The 19,823-nt window shown below is 38.4% G+C and overlaps 1 protein-coding gene and 1 non-coding gene across 2 annotated transcripts in view; both read left to right on the top strand.

The window, feature by feature from the left end:
* Positions 1-242: 242 nt before the first annotated feature.
* LOC147950184 (uncharacterized) overlaps positions 243-19,823 on the top strand; it is a 32,401-nt gene continuing 12,820 nt past the window's right edge. Inside the window, exon 1 of the mRNA XM_087512403.1 lies at positions 243-542. Within this exon, the coding sequence (XP_087368529.1) occupies positions 243-542 (300 nt within the window). The remainder of the gene's footprint in view (positions 543-19,823) is intronic.
* LOC147950185 (small nucleolar RNA R71) lies at positions 11,729-11,835 on the top strand. Its single transcript, XR_015565395.1, has one exon. It is a non-coding gene; the product is annotated as a small nucleolar RNA R71 (small nucleolar RNA).

Below are 19,823 nucleotides of genomic sequence, written 5' to 3'. Positions count from 1 at the left end.
GCTCTGCTTAGTTTTGTTAGACACTGCTTAGTTTTGCTATTAGTTCTCCTTTTCTTTTGTTGCTTGCTCACTTAGGTTGTTAGAAAATCAAAACTAAGGTTCACTTGACTTAGCTAGATTTGATTGCATCTTTTGTGGTTAATAGCTCACCCATTTGGTTTGACACCCTTTGTACTACAATGACATTTTAAGTGCTTAGGAAATTGAACTTCAGTAGAGTAGTAAAATCTTACTATCAGGGCATGAACTCCAACACCGAGCTTGTGGGATATTGTGACGCAGATTGGGCCGGTGATAGGACAGATAGGCGATCTACGACTGGCTACTGCACATTCATAGGAGGAAACCTAGTAACTTGGAAGACCAAGAAACAAAAAGTAGTGTCGATGTCAAGTGCCAAATCTGAATACCGAGCAATGAGGAAGCTAACCACCGAGCTCACATGGCTTAAGGCATTACTAGAAGATTTAGGCATCAAGTCATCAACACCAATTCCTATGCATTGCGACAATGAAGCTGTTATACACATAGCCACAAACTCGGTGTTCCATGAAAGAACCAAACACATCGAGTTGGATTGTCACAAGGTCCGAGAAAAGATTGAAGAAGGGGTCACGCTCCCATACCACACACCAAGTGTAGATCAGCTCGCTGACACCTTTACCAAGGCTGCAAGTCGCCAAGTTTGTGATCACATTTACAACAACCTTGGACTTGTGGACTTGACACACCCTTGATCTCTAGCCCTCTACCCATGACCATCACACTCTTTTTCCCTCAAGATAGTTTTGTCCCATGATGTTTTCTATTTTGAGGTTTTTTAACGAGGTGATGGCTTATGGGCCGCCAAGCTTAGCTGTCATACTAAGCTAAGCTTGAGGGGGAGTATTGATCTAAGAGGAGGAGGATATGAGATCAAGGTCGGCCGTACGAGTGTCCGTACAAGTGGCTGTACGAGTGTCTGTACAACCAAGATCAATAGGCCATGAATCGGTTTGTGAAATAAAGAAGAGGCCTGGGGATGTTAAGGCCCAAGCAGAAGAAGGATCGAGAAGATGGAAGATAAATATCTAGTGAAGAGAAAGGTCACATGTTACCTTGGTGTACGAGTGGTAGGCGAGTCAACCAAGAGAAGGGCAGGTCGCTTTCACCATTAAGAATGATCAAGACATGCCCAATAAAGTCACTATCTCCCTTCCTTTGTATCTAACGGCTATATGCCCTTTGTCTCTCTATATTAAGCCATGTAACAAACCTAAGAACCAAGCTAATTAAGTCTTTTGTTCTAACTCTCTCTTTCTCTCTCAATTCTCTCCATTCTCTACATTATATTCCGCAATTCTAACATTAAACCCATTTTATCCCAAAATAGGCTTAAACTGAGAAAACAGGCTAAAACGGAGAGAAACATTGATTTGAAGCAGTAAACAGCTATGTCACTCTTTCTGGGTAAAAATATGTAACAATCCAATGCATTTGACTAATTATAAGAATTTGGGTTGAATTTGGAGTGTTTAGACAACACTTAAACCCGTTTTATCCCAAACAAGCTAAAACTGAGAAATAAGACTAAGACCGAGAGAAAACATAGATTCGAAGGAGTAAACAGCTATGTCACTCTTTCTAGGGTCAAAATATGTAACAGTACAATGTATTTTACTAATTATAAAAGTTTGGGTTGAATTTGGAGTGTATAGACACCACTTTTACCCATTTTTTCCCAAAATAGGCTAAAACCGAGAAAACATTGATTCGAAGCAGTAAATTGCTTTTTTACTGTTTCTAGGGTCAGAATATGTGACAACCCAATGCATTTGACTAATTGTAAGAGTTCGGGATGAATTTGGAGTGTTTAGACAACACTTAAACCCGTTTTATCCCAAAATAGGTTTAAACCGAGAAAACAGGCTAAAACCGAGAGAAACATTGATTTGAAGCAGTAAACAGTTATGTTACTCTTTCTAGGGTCAAAATATGTAACAATCCATTGCATTTGACTAATAATAAGAGTTCGGGTTGAATTTGGAGTGTTTGGACAACACTTAAACCCGTTTTATCCCAAAGCAGGCTAAAACCGAGAAAACAGGCTAAAACCGAGAGAAAACATAGATTCGAAGTAGTAAACAATAATGTTACTCTTTCTAGGGTCAAAATTTGTAACAATACAATGCATTTGACTAATTATAAGAGTTTGGACTGAATTTGGAGTGTTTAGACACCACGTTTACCCATTTTTTCCCAAAACAGGGTAAAACCGAGAAAACATTGATTCGAAGCAGTAAATTGCTTTGTTACTGTTTATAGGGTCAGAATGTGTGATAACCCAATGAAATTGACTAATTGTAAGAGTTCGGGATGAATTTGGATTGTTTAAATAACACTTAAACCCGTTTTATCACAAAATAGGCTTAAACTGAGAACACAGGCTAAAACAGAGAAAAGAGGCTAAAACAGAGAGAAATATTGATTTAAAGCAGTAAACAGTTGTGTTACTCTTTCTAGGGTTAAAATATGTAACAATCCAATGCATTTGACTAATTATAAGATTTCGGGTTGAATTTGGAATGTTTCGACAACATTTAAACCCGTTTAATCCCAAAACAGGCTAAAACCCAAAAAACAGGCTAAAATCGAGAGAAACATTGATTTGAAGCAATAAACAGCTATGTTACTCTTTCTATGGCTAAAATATGTAACAATCCAATGCATTTGACTAATTATAAGAGTTCGGGTTGAATTTGGAGTTTTTAGACAACACTTAAACCCGTTTTATCCTAAGACAGGCTAAAACCGAGAAAACATTGATTCGAAGCAGTAAATTGCTTTGTTACTGTTTCTAGGGTCAGAATGTGTGACAACCCAATGCAATTGACTAATTGTAAGAGTTCGGGATGAATTTGGAGTGTTTAGACAACACTTAAACCCGTTTTATCCCAAAATAGGCTTAAACCAAGAAAACAAGCTAAAACGGAGAGAAACATTGATTTAAAGCAGTAAACAGCTATGGTACTCTTTCTAGGGTAAAAATATGTAACAATCCAATGCATTTGACTAGTTATAAGAGTTTGGGTTGAATTTGGAGTGTTTAGACAACACTTAAACCTGTTTTATCCCAAAACATGCTAAGACCGAGAGAAAACATAGCTTTGAAGCAGTAAACAGAGATGTTACTCTTTCTAGGGTCAAAATATGTAACAATACAATGCATTTTATCCCAAAACAGGCTAAAACCGAGAGAAAACATAGATTCGAAGCAGTAAATAACTATGTTACTCATTATATGGTCAAAATATGTAACAATACATTGCATTTGACTAATTATAAGAGTTTGGACTAAATTTGGAGTGTTTAGACACCACTTTTACCCATTTTCCCAAAACAGGGTAAAACCGAGAAAACATTGATTCGAAGCAGTAAATTGCTTCGTTACTGTTTCTAGGGTCAGAATGTGTGACAACCCAATGCATTTGACTAATTGTAAGAGTTTGGGATGATTTCGGAGTGTTTAGACAACACTTAAACCCATTTTATCCCAAAATAGGCTTAAACCGAGAAAACAGGCTAAAACGGAGAGAAACATTGATTTGAAGCAGTAAACAGCTATGTCACTCTTTCTGGGTGAAACTGACTTTTTCTGTGGTGTGGTGAATGATGAATGTATGGAATGATGAATGAATGGATGTCAGGGTGTTTCAATTCCCCTTATGCAGTTGCAGTATAAGAGGTGTCAATCCTATCTGAGTGTTTGTGAACAATTAAGATGTGTATATGAATCTAAGTCAAGCCAAATGTAAAGGTTGTTTGTCACTAACAATCCTATAATGAGATATGAAATGCAGAAAGTAAAAACAACTAGAACAAGACACTAAATGCAAATAGAACAGACAAATTAAAGCTATAATGAAACTAGAACAGAAATAGACACTATGCTAATGAACTAATGCAAGACAAGTAATGAACAGAAAACTAAGTGAATGCAAGAGAAATGAAACAAGAATGAAACAAGAGATAAGACAGGACAACTACAAAGCATGAACACAAATTCTGGGGACGAACTCGAGCAGCACTCGACCGAGTGTAGGTCGAGTACAGGGTCGAGCTAGACTAAACGTGAAAACAGAGCAACACAATAAAAACAGAGCAATACAAAAACGAATCAAACAACAAGCAAGCAATGATATTTAGACTAAGATATTAATAAACAAAGAAGGCCTTGAGGAGGGATTCATGGACTGAGCTAATCATTGTGGTTATCTAACTTGGTCAACAAATCTCAAGCAAACTTTGAGCTAATCTCTAGACATACTATTTAAGACATGTTTAATCCACTGTCATGGCAAGAAACAATCAAACCTATGCCTTTCTAGACTTGTTCTCACAAAGTAAAGAATCTACACAAGCAGGCATTAAGCAATACATCTCAAACCAAACAAGACCTCTAATCTCTTAGCAAGCCTAATGGTAAGCTCTAGATCTAGCCTTATCTATGCTCCTTAAACATTGGTGTGATGCTAAGATGCTTGAAATCGAACCCTACCTTCTCAGATATAGGATCAGCATTAAGAACATCTAGCCTAGAAGAGATCTACAACAATCAAGCTTGACCAAATCAAATAAACCACAAGATCAATCCAGCCTAACCCATCCTCAAGGTCCTAAGCAAACTACTCACAAGAACACATGGTGAAATAAGTCAAAAACCCAGAAAATATTGAAACTTGCATCATTAGAAAGATGAAACAGAGATTTACAAAATTGATGAAGAAATGAAACTCGAAATCTTAATATCTTGAAAGTTATGAAACCAACGAAATACAAGAATCTAGTCTTTCTTTCTTAAACAAGTACAAAATCTAAAAATAAAAGAAAGTGCAAAAGGAATAAATCTAAAAAAGGTAAAAACTAGGTTTTAGACTCTCTAAAAAGCTGGACTCTTTGGTGGCTGCAGGTACAAGGGCTTTATATAGGAGATGAGGTGGAAGCCCTAAAAATACAAAAAGTCAAAGCAGTCAACGGCTCGGTCAACTCGACCAGTGCTCGGTCGAGTGGCTGGTCGAGCTGGCTTCTCTCGTGCATTCTCCACTCGGTCGAGTCCTTCTCAGCACACGGTCGAGTGTCTGGTCGAGTGTGCGGTCGAGTTGGACTCTGGACCTTGATTCTTCAGCCTTAACTCTCTTGTTTTCTCCTCAGGATTGCTTCACTTCTCCTCAGCATCGCTTCCATGCTCCTTAAGCTCCAAAATCACCTGTTTATGCATGAAAAGATGCAAATGCAATGCAACTATACTCTAATGCATGATTAGTCCTAAAGCTACACAATAATGGCCTAAATGGATAGCAAAAGATGCAAAAGTTGTGAATAAACTAAGGGAAAACAAGGTAAAATATATGAACATCAACACCCCCAAACTTAGTCTTTGCTTGCCCTCAAGCAAATAATCAAGACAAAAGAAGGTAGGTGAGGTTTGAAAGTGGGATCTCAGCTCCTAAAGCTTGCAAATAGACTATCTAGAATCAATGTCCAAGTTACTAGTACTATGATGCAAGTTGAATGAGCTATACTTAAAGACTTTAGACAAGCATATCACAACCTTTATTGATTTGAGCCTTAGACATCCACATGCATTCAAATCAACCATTTCCTTTAACATTCATTAATCAAGGACATGAATCAATTATATGCAATGCTTAAACTCATTTGGCTTGGAAATAAAGGCTTTGAGACAATGATGGTCTCTTTTTAGAGTAGGGCTTATCAATACTAAGGTTCTCTCATGAAAATGGATTGAGCTTTAGAAGAATGCTAAAGGTAAGAACACCTAGACACATACAAGAATAAAACCTTGTCTACCCAAAGGCTCCCAAAGTGTTTTATCCTAGCAATCTAAACCCAAATGATCCTAGTTCTACCCTTTAACTTCTTCTTTTCTTTTTCACCCTTTTCTCTTTTGGTTTTCAAGTCTTAGGAGATGTTTCTTATTTGATCTTTCTAGTGGGATGGGGGATTCTTACTTATTTGCTATGGTTCTCTTTTCTTCTTATTCTTAAGATATATAAGCACTTTGCTAGACTTTCCTTTTCTTTCTTTTCTTTTCTTTAATTAGAACCATTCTCAACATTTTGTTTTTACTTCCCATCCTTTCACTAGACTTTTACTTAAACCCATTCTCTTCTTAAAGACTCTACCCACTTTTCTTTTTTTCTTTATCCTCTTTTCTTTTCATAACAGCCAAGTCCCAAACCCAACAAGTGAACCACCTAGTCCTATCTAGTTTGAAAAATGCAAACTAGAACTACACAAGGCTTTACTCTTGTCAGTTCAAACCTAACACTTTCTACCAAGCTCAATCCCAAAAATAGGCCTCACACACACAAGAATAAACATGGCTTGAAAGAAGGTTTGGTTTAGGGGTAGGGGAACTGATTCTTAATGAGGAAATCAGCTACTTGGATCAACAAGAGTGGTAAAAAGGAAGAAGATGATCCAAATATGTATATGGTATCCATGAGTTTAAAGCAATGCACACATTGATAATTGAAAGTGAATATTAGGTTCTTATAAATAGGAAATGGTTTCAAATCTCAACATGCTTCAATTTAGACCAAATGCAATGTAGGAATTGTTCAATCTTATGCTTCTAACCACTCAACTAGCATCAAAGTACTATTAACTTGGGCATTGATCCTAGTCTAGTGAATAAACAAGCTAACAAGGGAATACTCATCATAGATCCCTAATGCAAATACTATACAATCCTACATGAAACATGATAAACAAGATCCTAATATGCAATGCAAACTACATGAACACTCTTTTTTTTTTTAAAAGAATTTTGCAAAAATTTTCAAATTTTTAGGGTTTTTCTATGCTTTAGATGCTATGCAAGTATTAACATGATGATGCTAAAAATTTGAAATAAGAAAACAAAACACAACATCAAATGCTATCTCAAACCCTCCCCCAAACTTAAAATCACACAGTCCCTGTGTGAAAGAAATTTGATTGAGGATGCAAGATTAAAAACAAATCACAAAACACAACATCAAATGCAATGCTATTTACAAGTGAAGGTGATAGTGGTACCTTAGGGATTGTGGAAGTAGTTGTCCAAATCCTCTTGCATGCTGTCATAGGAGTAGTTGGGGTTTTGTTGATGACTTGGAGGTGGAGATTGGGGCAGCTCGACGATGGGAATCGACCGGGACTCGGTTGAGTACGTGCTCGAGTGGGAGGGGTCGAACTGGACCACGAGTGTCAAAACTCTGACCTTGCTGCTGGTACAACTGCCGGTAGAGTGCTGGATCCATGAAGTACTGGGGTGGGATGGGAGGGTAACCTGGATATCCTGGATAAGCAGCTGGAGGTGGGAAGCCATATGGTGATCTGGGCTGGAACTCGGCCGAGTGCATCTGGGGTGCTCGGTCGAGTGGGTGCTCGAGTGACCCGGTCGAGTACCTTGAAAATTGTTGTTCTCGGGTACTTGAGCTCCTCTTCCTCTGATTTGGCTCATACATTGAAGCCCTAGCTGGTTCCACAGGGTTCGCAACTCTAGAAAGTGCTCTAGTTGAGCTACTCCTCCTCAAAGGGCTTGATGGTGTAGGTGAAGAATTCCCACTCTTCAACTCAGCTATCTCCTTCTTTAAGCCCTTGATAGACTTAGCCATGTTGGTCACCTTCTTCTTCAGCTTATCAAACCTCTTCCCGTGCTATTTGTTCCATTTTTGCAAAAGAGTTAATCTCTTGGTAGTCTCCCTCACTCCTCTACTATCTCTTGGGTTGAGCTCATAATCCTCAAAGTAAAATTGCTCCTCCTCATCAGCCATTTGTGCATTCCCAGCTTCCTCAACTCTAGGTTGAACTATCCCATCAAACAAATGCTCCTCAGCTGGCCAAAAGTCAATGTTGGCTCCTTCTTGAATGGTGGTGAGCTCTTGGTTAGGCAAAATCAGTTGCTTTTTCCCAAGTGTTGGAAGCTCAAAGTTGAAAATGTGATTCCCTTGATGCATCTCCTTGGCTAGGATGAGAGTAGAGGTGAGGTAGCTAGAGTCAATCCATCTTGGTGAAACCCTTTCTCCTCTAAGTGGAACCTTAGCAGCTTGTAGGATTGGAGTAATGATGCCTCCAATGGTTAGTCCTCCTCTTGATCCTTTGTTCTCCAGCTTGCCTTAGGACTGGGCTCCTTATCCTTGAACTCTTGGAATTGGAGGATGAATAGAATTTGTTGTCCCCAATGGTTTCCCACACAGCATAGAGCTCTTCTCTTGGAATCATCAAACTCCTATTGCTCCCAACCTCAAAACCAAACACATTGGCTATCTTCTTCATTGAAAGATCATACCTCTTCCCCTTGATTGTGAAAGCAATGTGACCAGCTCCTAACTCAGCATCCTTCCTTGCATATGTGTGCAGCTTGACTGTGGCTAGAAACTCACAACTTTCTTCTTTATACCCTTCCATGCAAAGCCCCATAAACTGGGTTAGGCTGCTCTTCTCAAAAAGGAACTCCACATCTTTATCAATGGCTAGCTTCTCCATGGTCTCCTTGTGTGGATACCTAGTTCCCAGGAACTCCATTCTCATGAAGGCTTCATAAAGTTGCCTCTTTGTCAATCCACAAGATTCTGCTTCTCCATCATCCTCTCCCTCTTCTTCTTCACCTTCTTCTTCACTCTCACTCTCAACCTCCTCTTGTTCAATCTCAACTGCTGGCCTCTTCCCTTTGGCCTTGTTTCTTCTCATGAAATCACTAAGAGTTGGCTCCCTTTCTTCTTCACTTTCAGTCCTCTCAGGATCTTCCTCAACTGACTCTCTCCTTGGACACGGCACCTGGCTCGACCAGATGCTCGAACGGCCACTTGGTCCGGTGCATGATCGAGTGGGTCGTCGAGTGGCTCTTCCAGCCTATCCTCTTGATTCAAGGATAGCATCATGACATTCCATGGAGGTTGCAGCAGTTTGTTGAGACTTCCTAGTGATTCTTGAAGACATTTTTCAAAAAGAACTAAAGGGAATAGACTCAAAGCTCAAAGTTAATAGGTTAGTGATCCAAAAACTTGAAAGAACTAAGCTTGAGCAAAAGATAAGCTATGAGAGAGACTTTAAAACTTGAATTTAATTGTTTTGAGCAAATGAGAGAGTGTGAGAGGTATAATCTCGTGCAAGGTCTATATAAAGAAGCTAAGGGGACAAAGAGACAAGGGTGGAACGTCCATACCATTCAAATTTGAAATGGGAATCTTTGACCTGCTTTTTGCTGCCACTCGACCCCACACTCGACTGTACACGGTCGAGCACCTTTACCAAATTTTGAAATTTCAAAATTTTTCTTCTTGTTCTTCCCTCCACTTGATCGTTCTAGCGATTTGAAGATCAAATGGGCCTTAATTCCTTTCTAGCTCGGTCGAGTACCTCTCGTGGGAAGGTCGAGTGGGCCTGCGAGTCTCTTTCTCCAAGTCTAAATCTCTCCTTACCCAACTACATTTTCACCTAAAGGCCTGTCCAACACAAACATAAAAGAAAACACATCAAAACTACAAGGAAAATAAACCATATTTACAAAGGATACCTTAGGGACTTCCTCCATAGTGAGCTTGTTTAAAGTCACTAAGCTTGACTTTGGTGTCCTTTTTAGACTTAGTTTAGATACCAAGGAGGTGATGAAATCCTCCCTGGAACCTCTTGATCACTGTGAAGTTGATCCTTGATCTCCTCACCCTTAACACACAAACCATATTTCTTCTTGATTTTGAGCCTTGGTCTTGCTTTCCTTAAAGACCTCTTGTTCAGCTTAACTTGGAGATCCTCAACCATACTAGTCAACTCTTGAACTGACCTCTTAAGCTTTTCCACAGAATCATCTTGAAAGGAGAGCTTAGCCTTTGGAGTTGCTTCACCACTTAAGCCTTCTTGACCTCCTTTGTCCTTGATAGTAAAAAGTTGATCATTGATGGAGGGCAGATTGGTTGGGTTATAGATGTCAAATTTCATGGTTATATCTTCAGCAATGTTCAAGGTCACAAGACCCTCTTTGACATCAATAACTGCTCCAACAGTGGCTAAGAATGGCCTTCCAAGAATGATTGGATCTTCAGGTTCCTTGTCCATCTCCAACACCACAAAATCAGTGTGAACCCTTGTCTTCCCTATCTTGACTGGGACATTCTCCAACCTTCCAACTATCTCCTTGTTTGACCCATCAGCTAGGCATATATGAAGGTTCGTGGATTTGAAATCAGTTCTCCCAAGCTTTTGTGCTATGGAGTATGGCATCACACTTGTTGAAGCTCCCAAATCACAAAGGCATTGGTTGTAGTGAAGGTAACTGATTGTGCAAGGTAGATAGAATGGTCCTGGATCCTCAAGCTTGATTGGAATGATAACTCCTCCAAGGTCCTCAAGATCCTTCTCATCTTGAGCTTCAGCCTTCTTCTTTGACAAATCAAGCAAAAAATCTTTGTAGAGAGGATATGGATCATACTGTTCCAAGGCAGGTCCTCTCTCTTCTTCTTGGTAAGCAATGGTGATCTCTTGTATGGCCATCACTTCTTCTTCTTTCTCAATCACAACCACTTCCTTCAAATCCTTCTCTTCCTCTTGTTGCTTAGCCATCATCTCCTTTCTCTCAATGATTTCCCTAAGCTCCTTAATCTTTTGTGCTTTGAAACGTCCTGGGAATGGAAGAGGTGGCTTATAGGCAGGGGAAATGTACTTAGCATGCTTGGCAGCTTCTGAGTCTGCAACTCGATCGACCACTCGAGCATGCACTCGGTCAAGTGGCTGTTTGAGTACTTGGTCGAGTGCAATAGCGGACTCCAGTTACTTTGCACAAACGTCACTTGGGGCTTCAGTAACTAATGAATTCCCCCAAACTTGGACTTCACTGTCCTCAGTGACTTCCTCATCAGAGATATGAATGGCTTTTGCAGTGAACTCCCTTGGATTTTGAACAGCTTTTCCAGGGAGTTGGTTGGGTTTAGGAGCTGAAGTACAGACAATGTTACTCTCCATATACTTCACTCTAGAGTTGAGACCTTCAAACTTCATGTTCAGATCATTGTACTGTGATGTGAGCCTTTGATTCAATTCAGCAAACTATTTGGCTTCCTCAATCTTGCCTTGTGTTTGCCCAATCAACAGCTGTTGCATCATTGCTCTTAAGTCTTGTTCCTGGCCTTGGTTAGTCTGAAACCCTGGTGGGGGACACAATTGGGGCTGGAACACTTGTTGCTGCTGCTTTGGTGCATAGTTGTGCTGTTGTTGAGGCTGAGGAGGTGGATAGACTTGGTCTTGAGGGTTGGCTACATTGGTGCTCCTATAAGAGAGATTGTTCTGCTTGAAACCTCCACCTTGGTTGTAGCCTTTGTATCCTCCTCCTTGGTTTTGCATGTAGCACAACTCAGCAAATTCATTCTCCCCCTCTTGAACTGGAGCTTCTTCTTCATCAATGAAGTGAATGGACTTGGACTGGCTTAGGAGTATCTTGTCAAGCTTCTCATTGACCATCTTCAAATCCTTCTTATACTTGTCCTCTTGTTCAGTTGAGGAGCCCCTTATGGTCCTATCATAATCCTCATTATAATTGCCATCAGACTGAGCAAGATTCTCAACTAATTCCCATCTTTCTTCCACATTCTTGTTGAGGAAGTTTCCATTAGAGGTTGTATCAAGAAGCATCCTGATCTTGGGAAGTACTCCTCTATACAAGGTGCTAAGGAGTGACTCATTGCTGAAGCCATGGTGAGGACACTGAGTCTGGAATCCTTTAAACCTCTCCCAAGCTTTACAAAAGCTCTCATTATTCCTTTGAGCAAACCCAGAAATTTCATTCCTCAATCTAGCAGTCCTTGGATTGGAGAAGAACTTGGCCAGAAAAGCTTTCTTGCATGCATCCCATGTGGTTATAGCTCCAGTAGGAAGAGTCTTCTCCCAAAGGTGACCTTTGTCTGCAAGAGAAAATGGGAAGAGTCTCAACTTGAATCCATCTTCACTCACTCCATTAATCTTTGTGAGTCCACATATTCTGTTAAATTCATCAAGGTGATCTAGAGGATCCTCCATTGGCAACCCATGAAATTTGTTGGCCTATATCATGGAGATTAATCCACTCTTGATCTCAAAGTTATTGTTTGCTACTGAAGGTAGCACAATTCCAGCCCTTTGGTTGTGGGTATGGGTGCATCTCCTGCACCAATATGCCTTGGTCTCTGCTCATGGATAGCTGGTTGCTCCATGATGTCTTGATCTTCTTGTTGTTGAACTACTCTTCTTTGCTTTTGTCTCAAACCCTTTTGTAGCCTGTGGATGTTGTCAATAGGCTGTTGAAGACTGTCTTTGCCTTTTGACCTTGTGTGCATCAACAAACTCGACTACAGACTCGAACAGGTACACGGTCGAGCGCAGGCTCGAGTGGGTGGTCGAGTCGACTGGGAAGTAATGGCTATTTGGATCCGGCTTCTGGCTCGATCAAGTGCTCGATCACAGCTCGGTCGAGTGGTGGTCGAGTGGGTGGTCGAGTAGGTACCTGAAACTCAAGACAGCCAAGCAAAGGAAGATTCGAGTTCAGTAACGTCACAAGTGTTTAAACGAACTTAATCTTAGACTAATAATGATCCTAAATGTCACAAAACACACTCAAATGGGCAACGTCGCCAAATTGAAACTGACTTTTTCTGTGGTGTGGTGAATGATGAATGTATGGAATTATGAATGAATGGATGTCAGGGTGTTTCAATTCCCCTTATGCAGTTGCAGTATAAGAGGTGTCAATCCTATCTGAGTGTTTGTGAACAATTAAGATGTGTATATGAATCTAAGTCAAGCCAAATGTAAAGGTTGTTTGTCACTAACAATCCTATAATGAGATATGAAATGCAGAAAGTAAAAACAACTAGAACAAGACACTAAATGCAAATAGAACAGACAAATTAAAGCTATAATGAAACTAGAACAGAAATAGACACTATGCTAATGAACTAATGCAAGACAAGTAATGAACAGAAAACTAAGTGAATGCAAGAGAAATGAAACAGGAATGAAACAAGAGATAAGACAGGACAACTACAAAGCATGAACACAAATTCTGGGGACGAACTCGAGCAGCACTCGACCGAGTGTAGGTCGAGTACAGGGTCGAGCTAGACAAAAGGTGAAAACAGAGCAATACAATAAAAACAGAGCAATGCAAAAACGAATCAAACAACAAGCAAGCAATGATATTTAGACTAAGATATTGATAAACAAAGAAGGCCTTGAGGAGGGATTCATGGGCTGCGCTAATCATTGTGGTTATCTAACTTGGTCAACAAATCTCAAGCAAACTTTGAGCTAATCTCTAGACATACTATTCTAAGACATGTTTAATCCACTGTCATGGCAAGAAACAATCAAACCTATGCATTTCTAGACTTGTTCTCACAAAGTAAAGAATCTACACAAGCAGGCATTAAGCAATATATCTCAAACCAAACAAGACCTCTAATCTCTTAGCAAGCCTATTGGTAAGCTCTAGATCTAGCCTTATCTATGCTCCTTAAACATTGGTGTGATGCTAAGAGGCTTGAAATCAAACCCTACCTTCTCAGATATAGGATCAGCATTAGGAACATCTAGCCTAGAAGAGATCTACAACAATCAAGCTTGACCAAATCAAATAAACCACAAGATCAATCCAGCCTAAGCCATCCTCAAGGTCCTAAGCAAACTACTCACAAGAACACATGGTGAAATAAGTCAAAAACCCAAAAAATATTGAAACTTGCATCATTAGAAAGATGAAACAGAGATCTACAATATTGATGAAGAAATGAAACTCGAAATCTTAATATCTTGAAAGTTATGAAACCAACAAAATACAAGAATCTAGTCTTTCTTTCTTAAACAAGTACAAAATCTAAAAATAAAAGAAAGTGCAAAAGGAATAAATCTAAAAAAGGTAAAAACTAGGTTTTAGACTCTCTAAAAAGCTGGACCCTTTGGTGGCTGCAGGTACAAGGGCTTTATATAGGAGATGATGTGGAAGCCCTAAATATACAAAAAGTCAAAGCAGTCAACAGCTCGGTCAACTCGACCAGTGCTCGGTCGAGTGGCTGGTCGAGCTGGCTTCTCTCGTGCATTCTCCACTCGGTCGAGTCCTTCTCAGCACACGGTCGAGTGTCTGGTCGAGTGTGCGGTCGAGTTGGACTCTGGACCTTGATTCTTCAGCCTTAACTCTCTTGTTTTCTCCTCAGGATTGCTTCACTTCTCCTCAGCATTGCTTCCATGCTCCTTAAGCTCCAAAATCACCTGTTTATGCATGAAAAGATGCAAATGCAATGCAACTATACTCTAATGCATGATTAGTCCTAAAGCTACACAATAATGGCCTAAATGGATAGCAAAAGATGCAAAAGTTGTGAATAAACTAAGGGAAAACAAGGTAAAATATATGAACATCACTAGGTAAAAATATGTAACAATCCAATGCATTTGACTAATTATAAGAATTTGGGTTGAATTTGGAGTGTTTAGACAACACTTAAACCCGTTTTATCCCAAACAGGGTAAAACTGAGAAAACAGACTAAGACCGAGAGAAACCATAGATTAGAAGGAGTAAACAGCTATTTCACTCTTTCTAAGGTCAAAATATGTAACAATACAATGCATTTTACTAATTATAAAAGTTTGGGTTGAATTTGGAGTGTTTAGACACCACTTTTACCCATTTTTCCCCAAAATAGGCTAAAACCGAGAAAACATTGATTCAAAGCAGTAAATTGCTTTTTTACTGTTTCTAGGGTCAGAATGTGTGACAACTCAGTGCATTTGACTAATTGTAAGAGTTCGGGATGAATTTGGAGTGTTTAGACAACACTTAAACCCGTTTTATCCCAAAATAGGTTTAAACCGAGAAAACAGGCTAAAACCGAGAGAAACATTGATTTGAAGCAGTAAACAGTTATGTTACTCATTCTAAGGTCAAAATATGTAACAATCCATTGCATTTGACTAATAACAAGAGTTCGGGTTGAATTTGGAGTGTTTAGACTACACTTAAACCCGTTTTATACCAAAACAGGCTAAAACCGAGAGAAAACATAGATTTGAAGAAGTAAACAACTATGTTACTCTTTCTAGGGTCAAAATATGTAACAATACAATGCATTTGACTAATTATAAGAGTTTGGACTGAATTTGGAGTGTTTAGACACTACGTTTACCCATTTTTTCCTAAAACAGGGTAAAACCAAGAAAACATTGATTCGAAGCAGTAAATTGCTTTGTTACTGTTTCTAGGGTCATGCAATTGACTAATTGTAAGAGTTCGGGATGAATTTGGAGTGTTTAGACAACACTTAAACTCGTTTTATCCCAAAATAGGCTTAAACAAGAAAAACAAGCTAAAACGGAGTAAACAGTAAACAGCTATGGTACTCTTTCTAGGGTAAAAATATGTAACAATCCAATGCATTTGACTAATTATAAGAGTTTGGGTTGAATTTGGAGTGTTTAGACAACACTTAAACCCGTTTTATCCCAAAACAGGCTAAAACCGAGAGAAAACATAGATTTGAAGCAGTAAACAGAGATGTTACTCTTTCTAGGGTCAGAATATGTAACAATAAAATGCATTTTATCCCAAAACAGGCTAAAACCGAGAAAACAGGCTAAAACCGAGAGAAAATATAGATTCAAAGCAGTAAACAGATATGTCACTCTATCTAGGGTCAAAATATGTAACAATACAATGCATTTTACTAATTATAAGAGTTTGGGTTGAATTTGGAGTGTTTAGACACCACCTTTACCCATTTTTTCCCAAAACTGGCTGAAACCGAGAAAACATTGATTCAAAACTGTAAATTACTTTGTTACTGTTTCTAGGGTCAGAATGTGTGACAACCCAATGCATTTGACTAATTGTAAGAGTTCAGGATGAATTTGGAGTGTTTAGACAACACTTAAACCCGTTATATCCTATAATAGGCTTAAACCGAGAAAACAGGCTAAAAAGGAGACAAACATTGATTCAAAACAGTAAAGAGCTATGTTACTCTTTCTAGGGTAAAGATATGTAATAATCCAATGCATTTGACTAATTATAAGAGTTTGGGTTGAATTTGGAGTTTTAGACAACACTTAAACCCGTTTTATCCCAAAACAGGCTAAAACCGAGAAAGCAGGCTAAAACCGAGAGAAAACATAGATTCGAAGGAGTAAACAGCTATGTTACTCTTTCTAGTGTCAAAATATGTAACAGTACAATGCATTTTACTAATTATAAGAGTTTGGGCTGAATTTGGAGTGTTTAGACACCATTTTTACCCATTTTTCCCAAAACAGGCTAAAACTGAGAAAACGTTGATTCGAAGAAGTAAATTGCTTTGTTACTGTTTCTAGGTTCAGAATGTGTGACAACCCAATGCAATTGACTAATTGTAAGAGTTCGGGATGAATATGGAGTGTTCAGACAACACTTAAACCTATTTTATCCCAGAATAAGCTTAAACCGAGAAAACAGGCTAAAACGGAGACATACATGTATTTGAAGCAATAAAAAGCTATGTTACTCTTTCTAGGGCAAAAATATGTAACAATCCAATGCATTTGACTAATTATAAGAGTTCGGCTTGAATTTGGAGTGTTAGACAACACTTAAACCCGTTTTATCCTAAAACAGGCTAAAACCAAGAAAAAAGGCTAAAACCGAGAGAAAACATAGATTCGAAGTAGTAAATAGCTATGTTACTCTTTCTAGGGTCAAAAGATGTAACAGTACGATGCATTTTACTAATTTTAAGAGTTTGGGTTGAATTTGGAGTGTTTAGACACCACATTTACCCATTTTTCCCAAAAGAGGGTAAAACCGAGAAAACATTGATTCGAAGCAGTAAATTGATTTGTTACTGTTTCTAGGGTCAGAATGTGTGACAACCCAATGCAATTGACTAATTGTAAGAGTTCGGGATGAATTTGGAGTGTTTAGACAACACTTAAACTCGTTTTATCCCAAAATAAGCTTAAACCAAGAAAACAGGCAAAAACGGAGAGAAACATTAATTTAAAGCAGTAAACAGCTATGGTTCTCTTTCTAGGGTAAAAAAATGTAACAATCCAATGCATTTGACTAGTTATAAGAGTTTGGGTTGAATTTGGAGTTTTAGAAAACACTTAAACCCGTTTTATCCCAAAACAGGCTAAAACCGAGTGAAAACATAGATTTGAAGCAGTAAACAGAGATGTTACTTTTTCTAGGGTCAAAATATGTAACAATAAAATGCATTTTATCCCAAAACAGGCTAAAACCGAGAGAAAACATAGATTCGAAGCAGTAAATAACTATGTTACTCTTTATAGGGTCAAAATATGTAACAATACATTGCATTTGACTAATTATAAGAGTTTGGACTGAATTTGGAGTGTTTAGACACCACTTTTACCCATTTTTTGCCCAAAACAGGCTAAAACCGAGAAAACATTGGTTCGAAGCAGTAAATTTCTTTGTTACCGTTTCTAAGGTCAGAGTGTGTGACAATCCAATGCATTTGACTACTTGTAAGAGTTCGGGATGAATTTGGAGTGTTTAGACAACACTTAAACCCGTTTTATCCCAAAATAGGCTTAAGCCGAGAAAACAGGTTAAAACCAAGAGAAACATTGATTTGAAGCAATAAATAGCTATGTTACTCTTTCTAGGGTCAATATATGTAACAATCCAATGCATTTGACTAATTATAAGAGTTCGAGTTGAATTTGGAGTGTTTAGACAACACTTAAACCTGTTTTATCCCAAAACAGGCTAAAACCGAGAAAACAGGCTAACACCGAGAGAAAACATAGATTCAAAGCAGTAAACAGATATGTTACTCTTTCTAGGGTCAAATATGTAACAATACAATGCATTTTACTAATTATAAGAGTTTGGGTTGAATTTGGAGTGTTTAGACACCAGTTTTACCCATTTTTCCCAAAACAGGCTAAAACCGAGAAAACATTGATTCAAAGCAGTAAATTGCTTTGTTACTGTTTCTAGGGTTAGAATGTGTGACAACCCAATGCATTTGTCTACTTGTAAGAGTTCTGGATGAATTTGGAGTGTTTAGACAACACTTAAACCCGTTTTATCCCAAAATAGGCTTAAACCGAGAAAACAGGCTAAAACCGAGAGAAACATTGATTTGAAGCAATAAACAGCTATGTTACTCTTTCTAGGGTAAAAATATGTAACAATCCAATGCATGTGACTAATTATAAGAGTTTGGGTTGAATTTGGAGTTTTAGACAATACTTAAACCCGTTTTATCCCAAAACAGGCTTAAACCGAGAAAACATGCTAAAACCGAGAGAAAACATAGATTCGAAGCAGTAAATAGCTATGTTACTCTTTCTAGGGTCAAAATATGTAACAATACAATGCATTTTACTAATTATAAGAGTTTGTGTTGAATTTGGAGTGTTTAGACACCACTTTTACCCATTTTTCCCAAAACAGGCTAAAACTGAGAAAACATTGATTCGAAACAGTAATTTGATTTGTTACTGTTTCTAGGGTCAGAATGTGTGACAACCCAATGCAATTGACTAATTGTAAGAGTTCAGGATGAATTTGGAGTGTTTAGACAACACTTAAACCCCTCTTATCCCAAAATAGGCTAAAACCGAGAAAAATAGGCTAAAACGGAGAGAAACATTGATTTAAAGCAGTAAACAGCTATGTTACTCTTTCTAGGGTAAACATATGTATTAATCCAATGCATTTGACTAATTATAAGAGTTTGGGTTGAATTTTGAGTGTTCAGACACCACTTTTACCCATTTTTCCCAAAACAGGCTAAAACCGAGAAAACATTGATTTGAAGCAGTAAATTGCTTTGTTACTGTTTCTAAGGTCAGAATGTTAGAATTGCGGAAATGATCTAAGTAGAGTTGAGAGACTAAACAAGAAAAGAGAATGATGAATCGAAAAAAGACTTAATTAGTGTATTTCATATGTTTGTTACATAACTATATATAGAGGGACATTGACTATGTAGCCGTTGGTGATACAAAAGGAAGGAGAGAGTTCATAGTACAATCGGCCTTAATGATGAAAGTGACATCTCCTTCCCTTGGTCGACTCGCTTCCACTTGCTCTCAAGGTAGACATGTGACTTCCTAGATATTTTGCTCTCCTCTCTTCTAGATCCTTCTTTCCATGGGCTTCAATATTGATCAAGGCCTTCTCTTCTTATTTATCAAACCGAACCATGGCCTAAAGGCCTAAGCCGTACAGACGCTGGTACGGACATTCGTACGGACGTGCGTACGGCCGGTCTTGTTCTCAAGCTCTAGATCAATACAGAATGTGTGACAACCCAATGCATTTGACTAAATGTAAGAGTTTGGGATGAATTTGGAGTGTTCAGACAACACTTAAACCCGTTTTATCCCAAAATAGGCTTAAACCGAGAAAACAGGCTAAAACCGAGAGAAACATTGATTTGAAGCAGTAAACAACTATGTTACTCTTTCTAGGGTCAAAATATGTAACAATCCAATGCATTTGACTAATTATAAGAGTTTGCATTGAATTTGGAGTTTTAGACAACACTTAAAGCCGTTTTATCCCAAAACAGGCTAAAACCGAGAAAATAGGCTAAAACCGAGAGAAAACATAGATTCGAAGCAGTAAACAGCTATGTTATTCTTTCTAGGGTTAAAATATGTAACAATACAATGCATTTTACTAATTATAAGAGTTTGGGCTGAATTTGGAGTGTTTAGACACCACTTTTACCCAAAACAGGCTAAAACCGAGAAAACATTGATTCGAAGCTGTAAATTGATTTGTTAGTGTTTCTAGGGTCA

The sequence above is a fragment of the Camelina sativa genome, chromosome 1 (genome assembly GCF_030686135.1).
Source record: "Camelina sativa cultivar CO46 ecotype springtype chromosome 1, ASM3068613v1".
NCBI lineage: Eukaryota > Viridiplantae > Streptophyta > Magnoliopsida > Brassicales > Brassicaceae > Camelina > Camelina sativa.
This window is presented reverse-complemented; position numbering and strand designations above follow the sequence as displayed.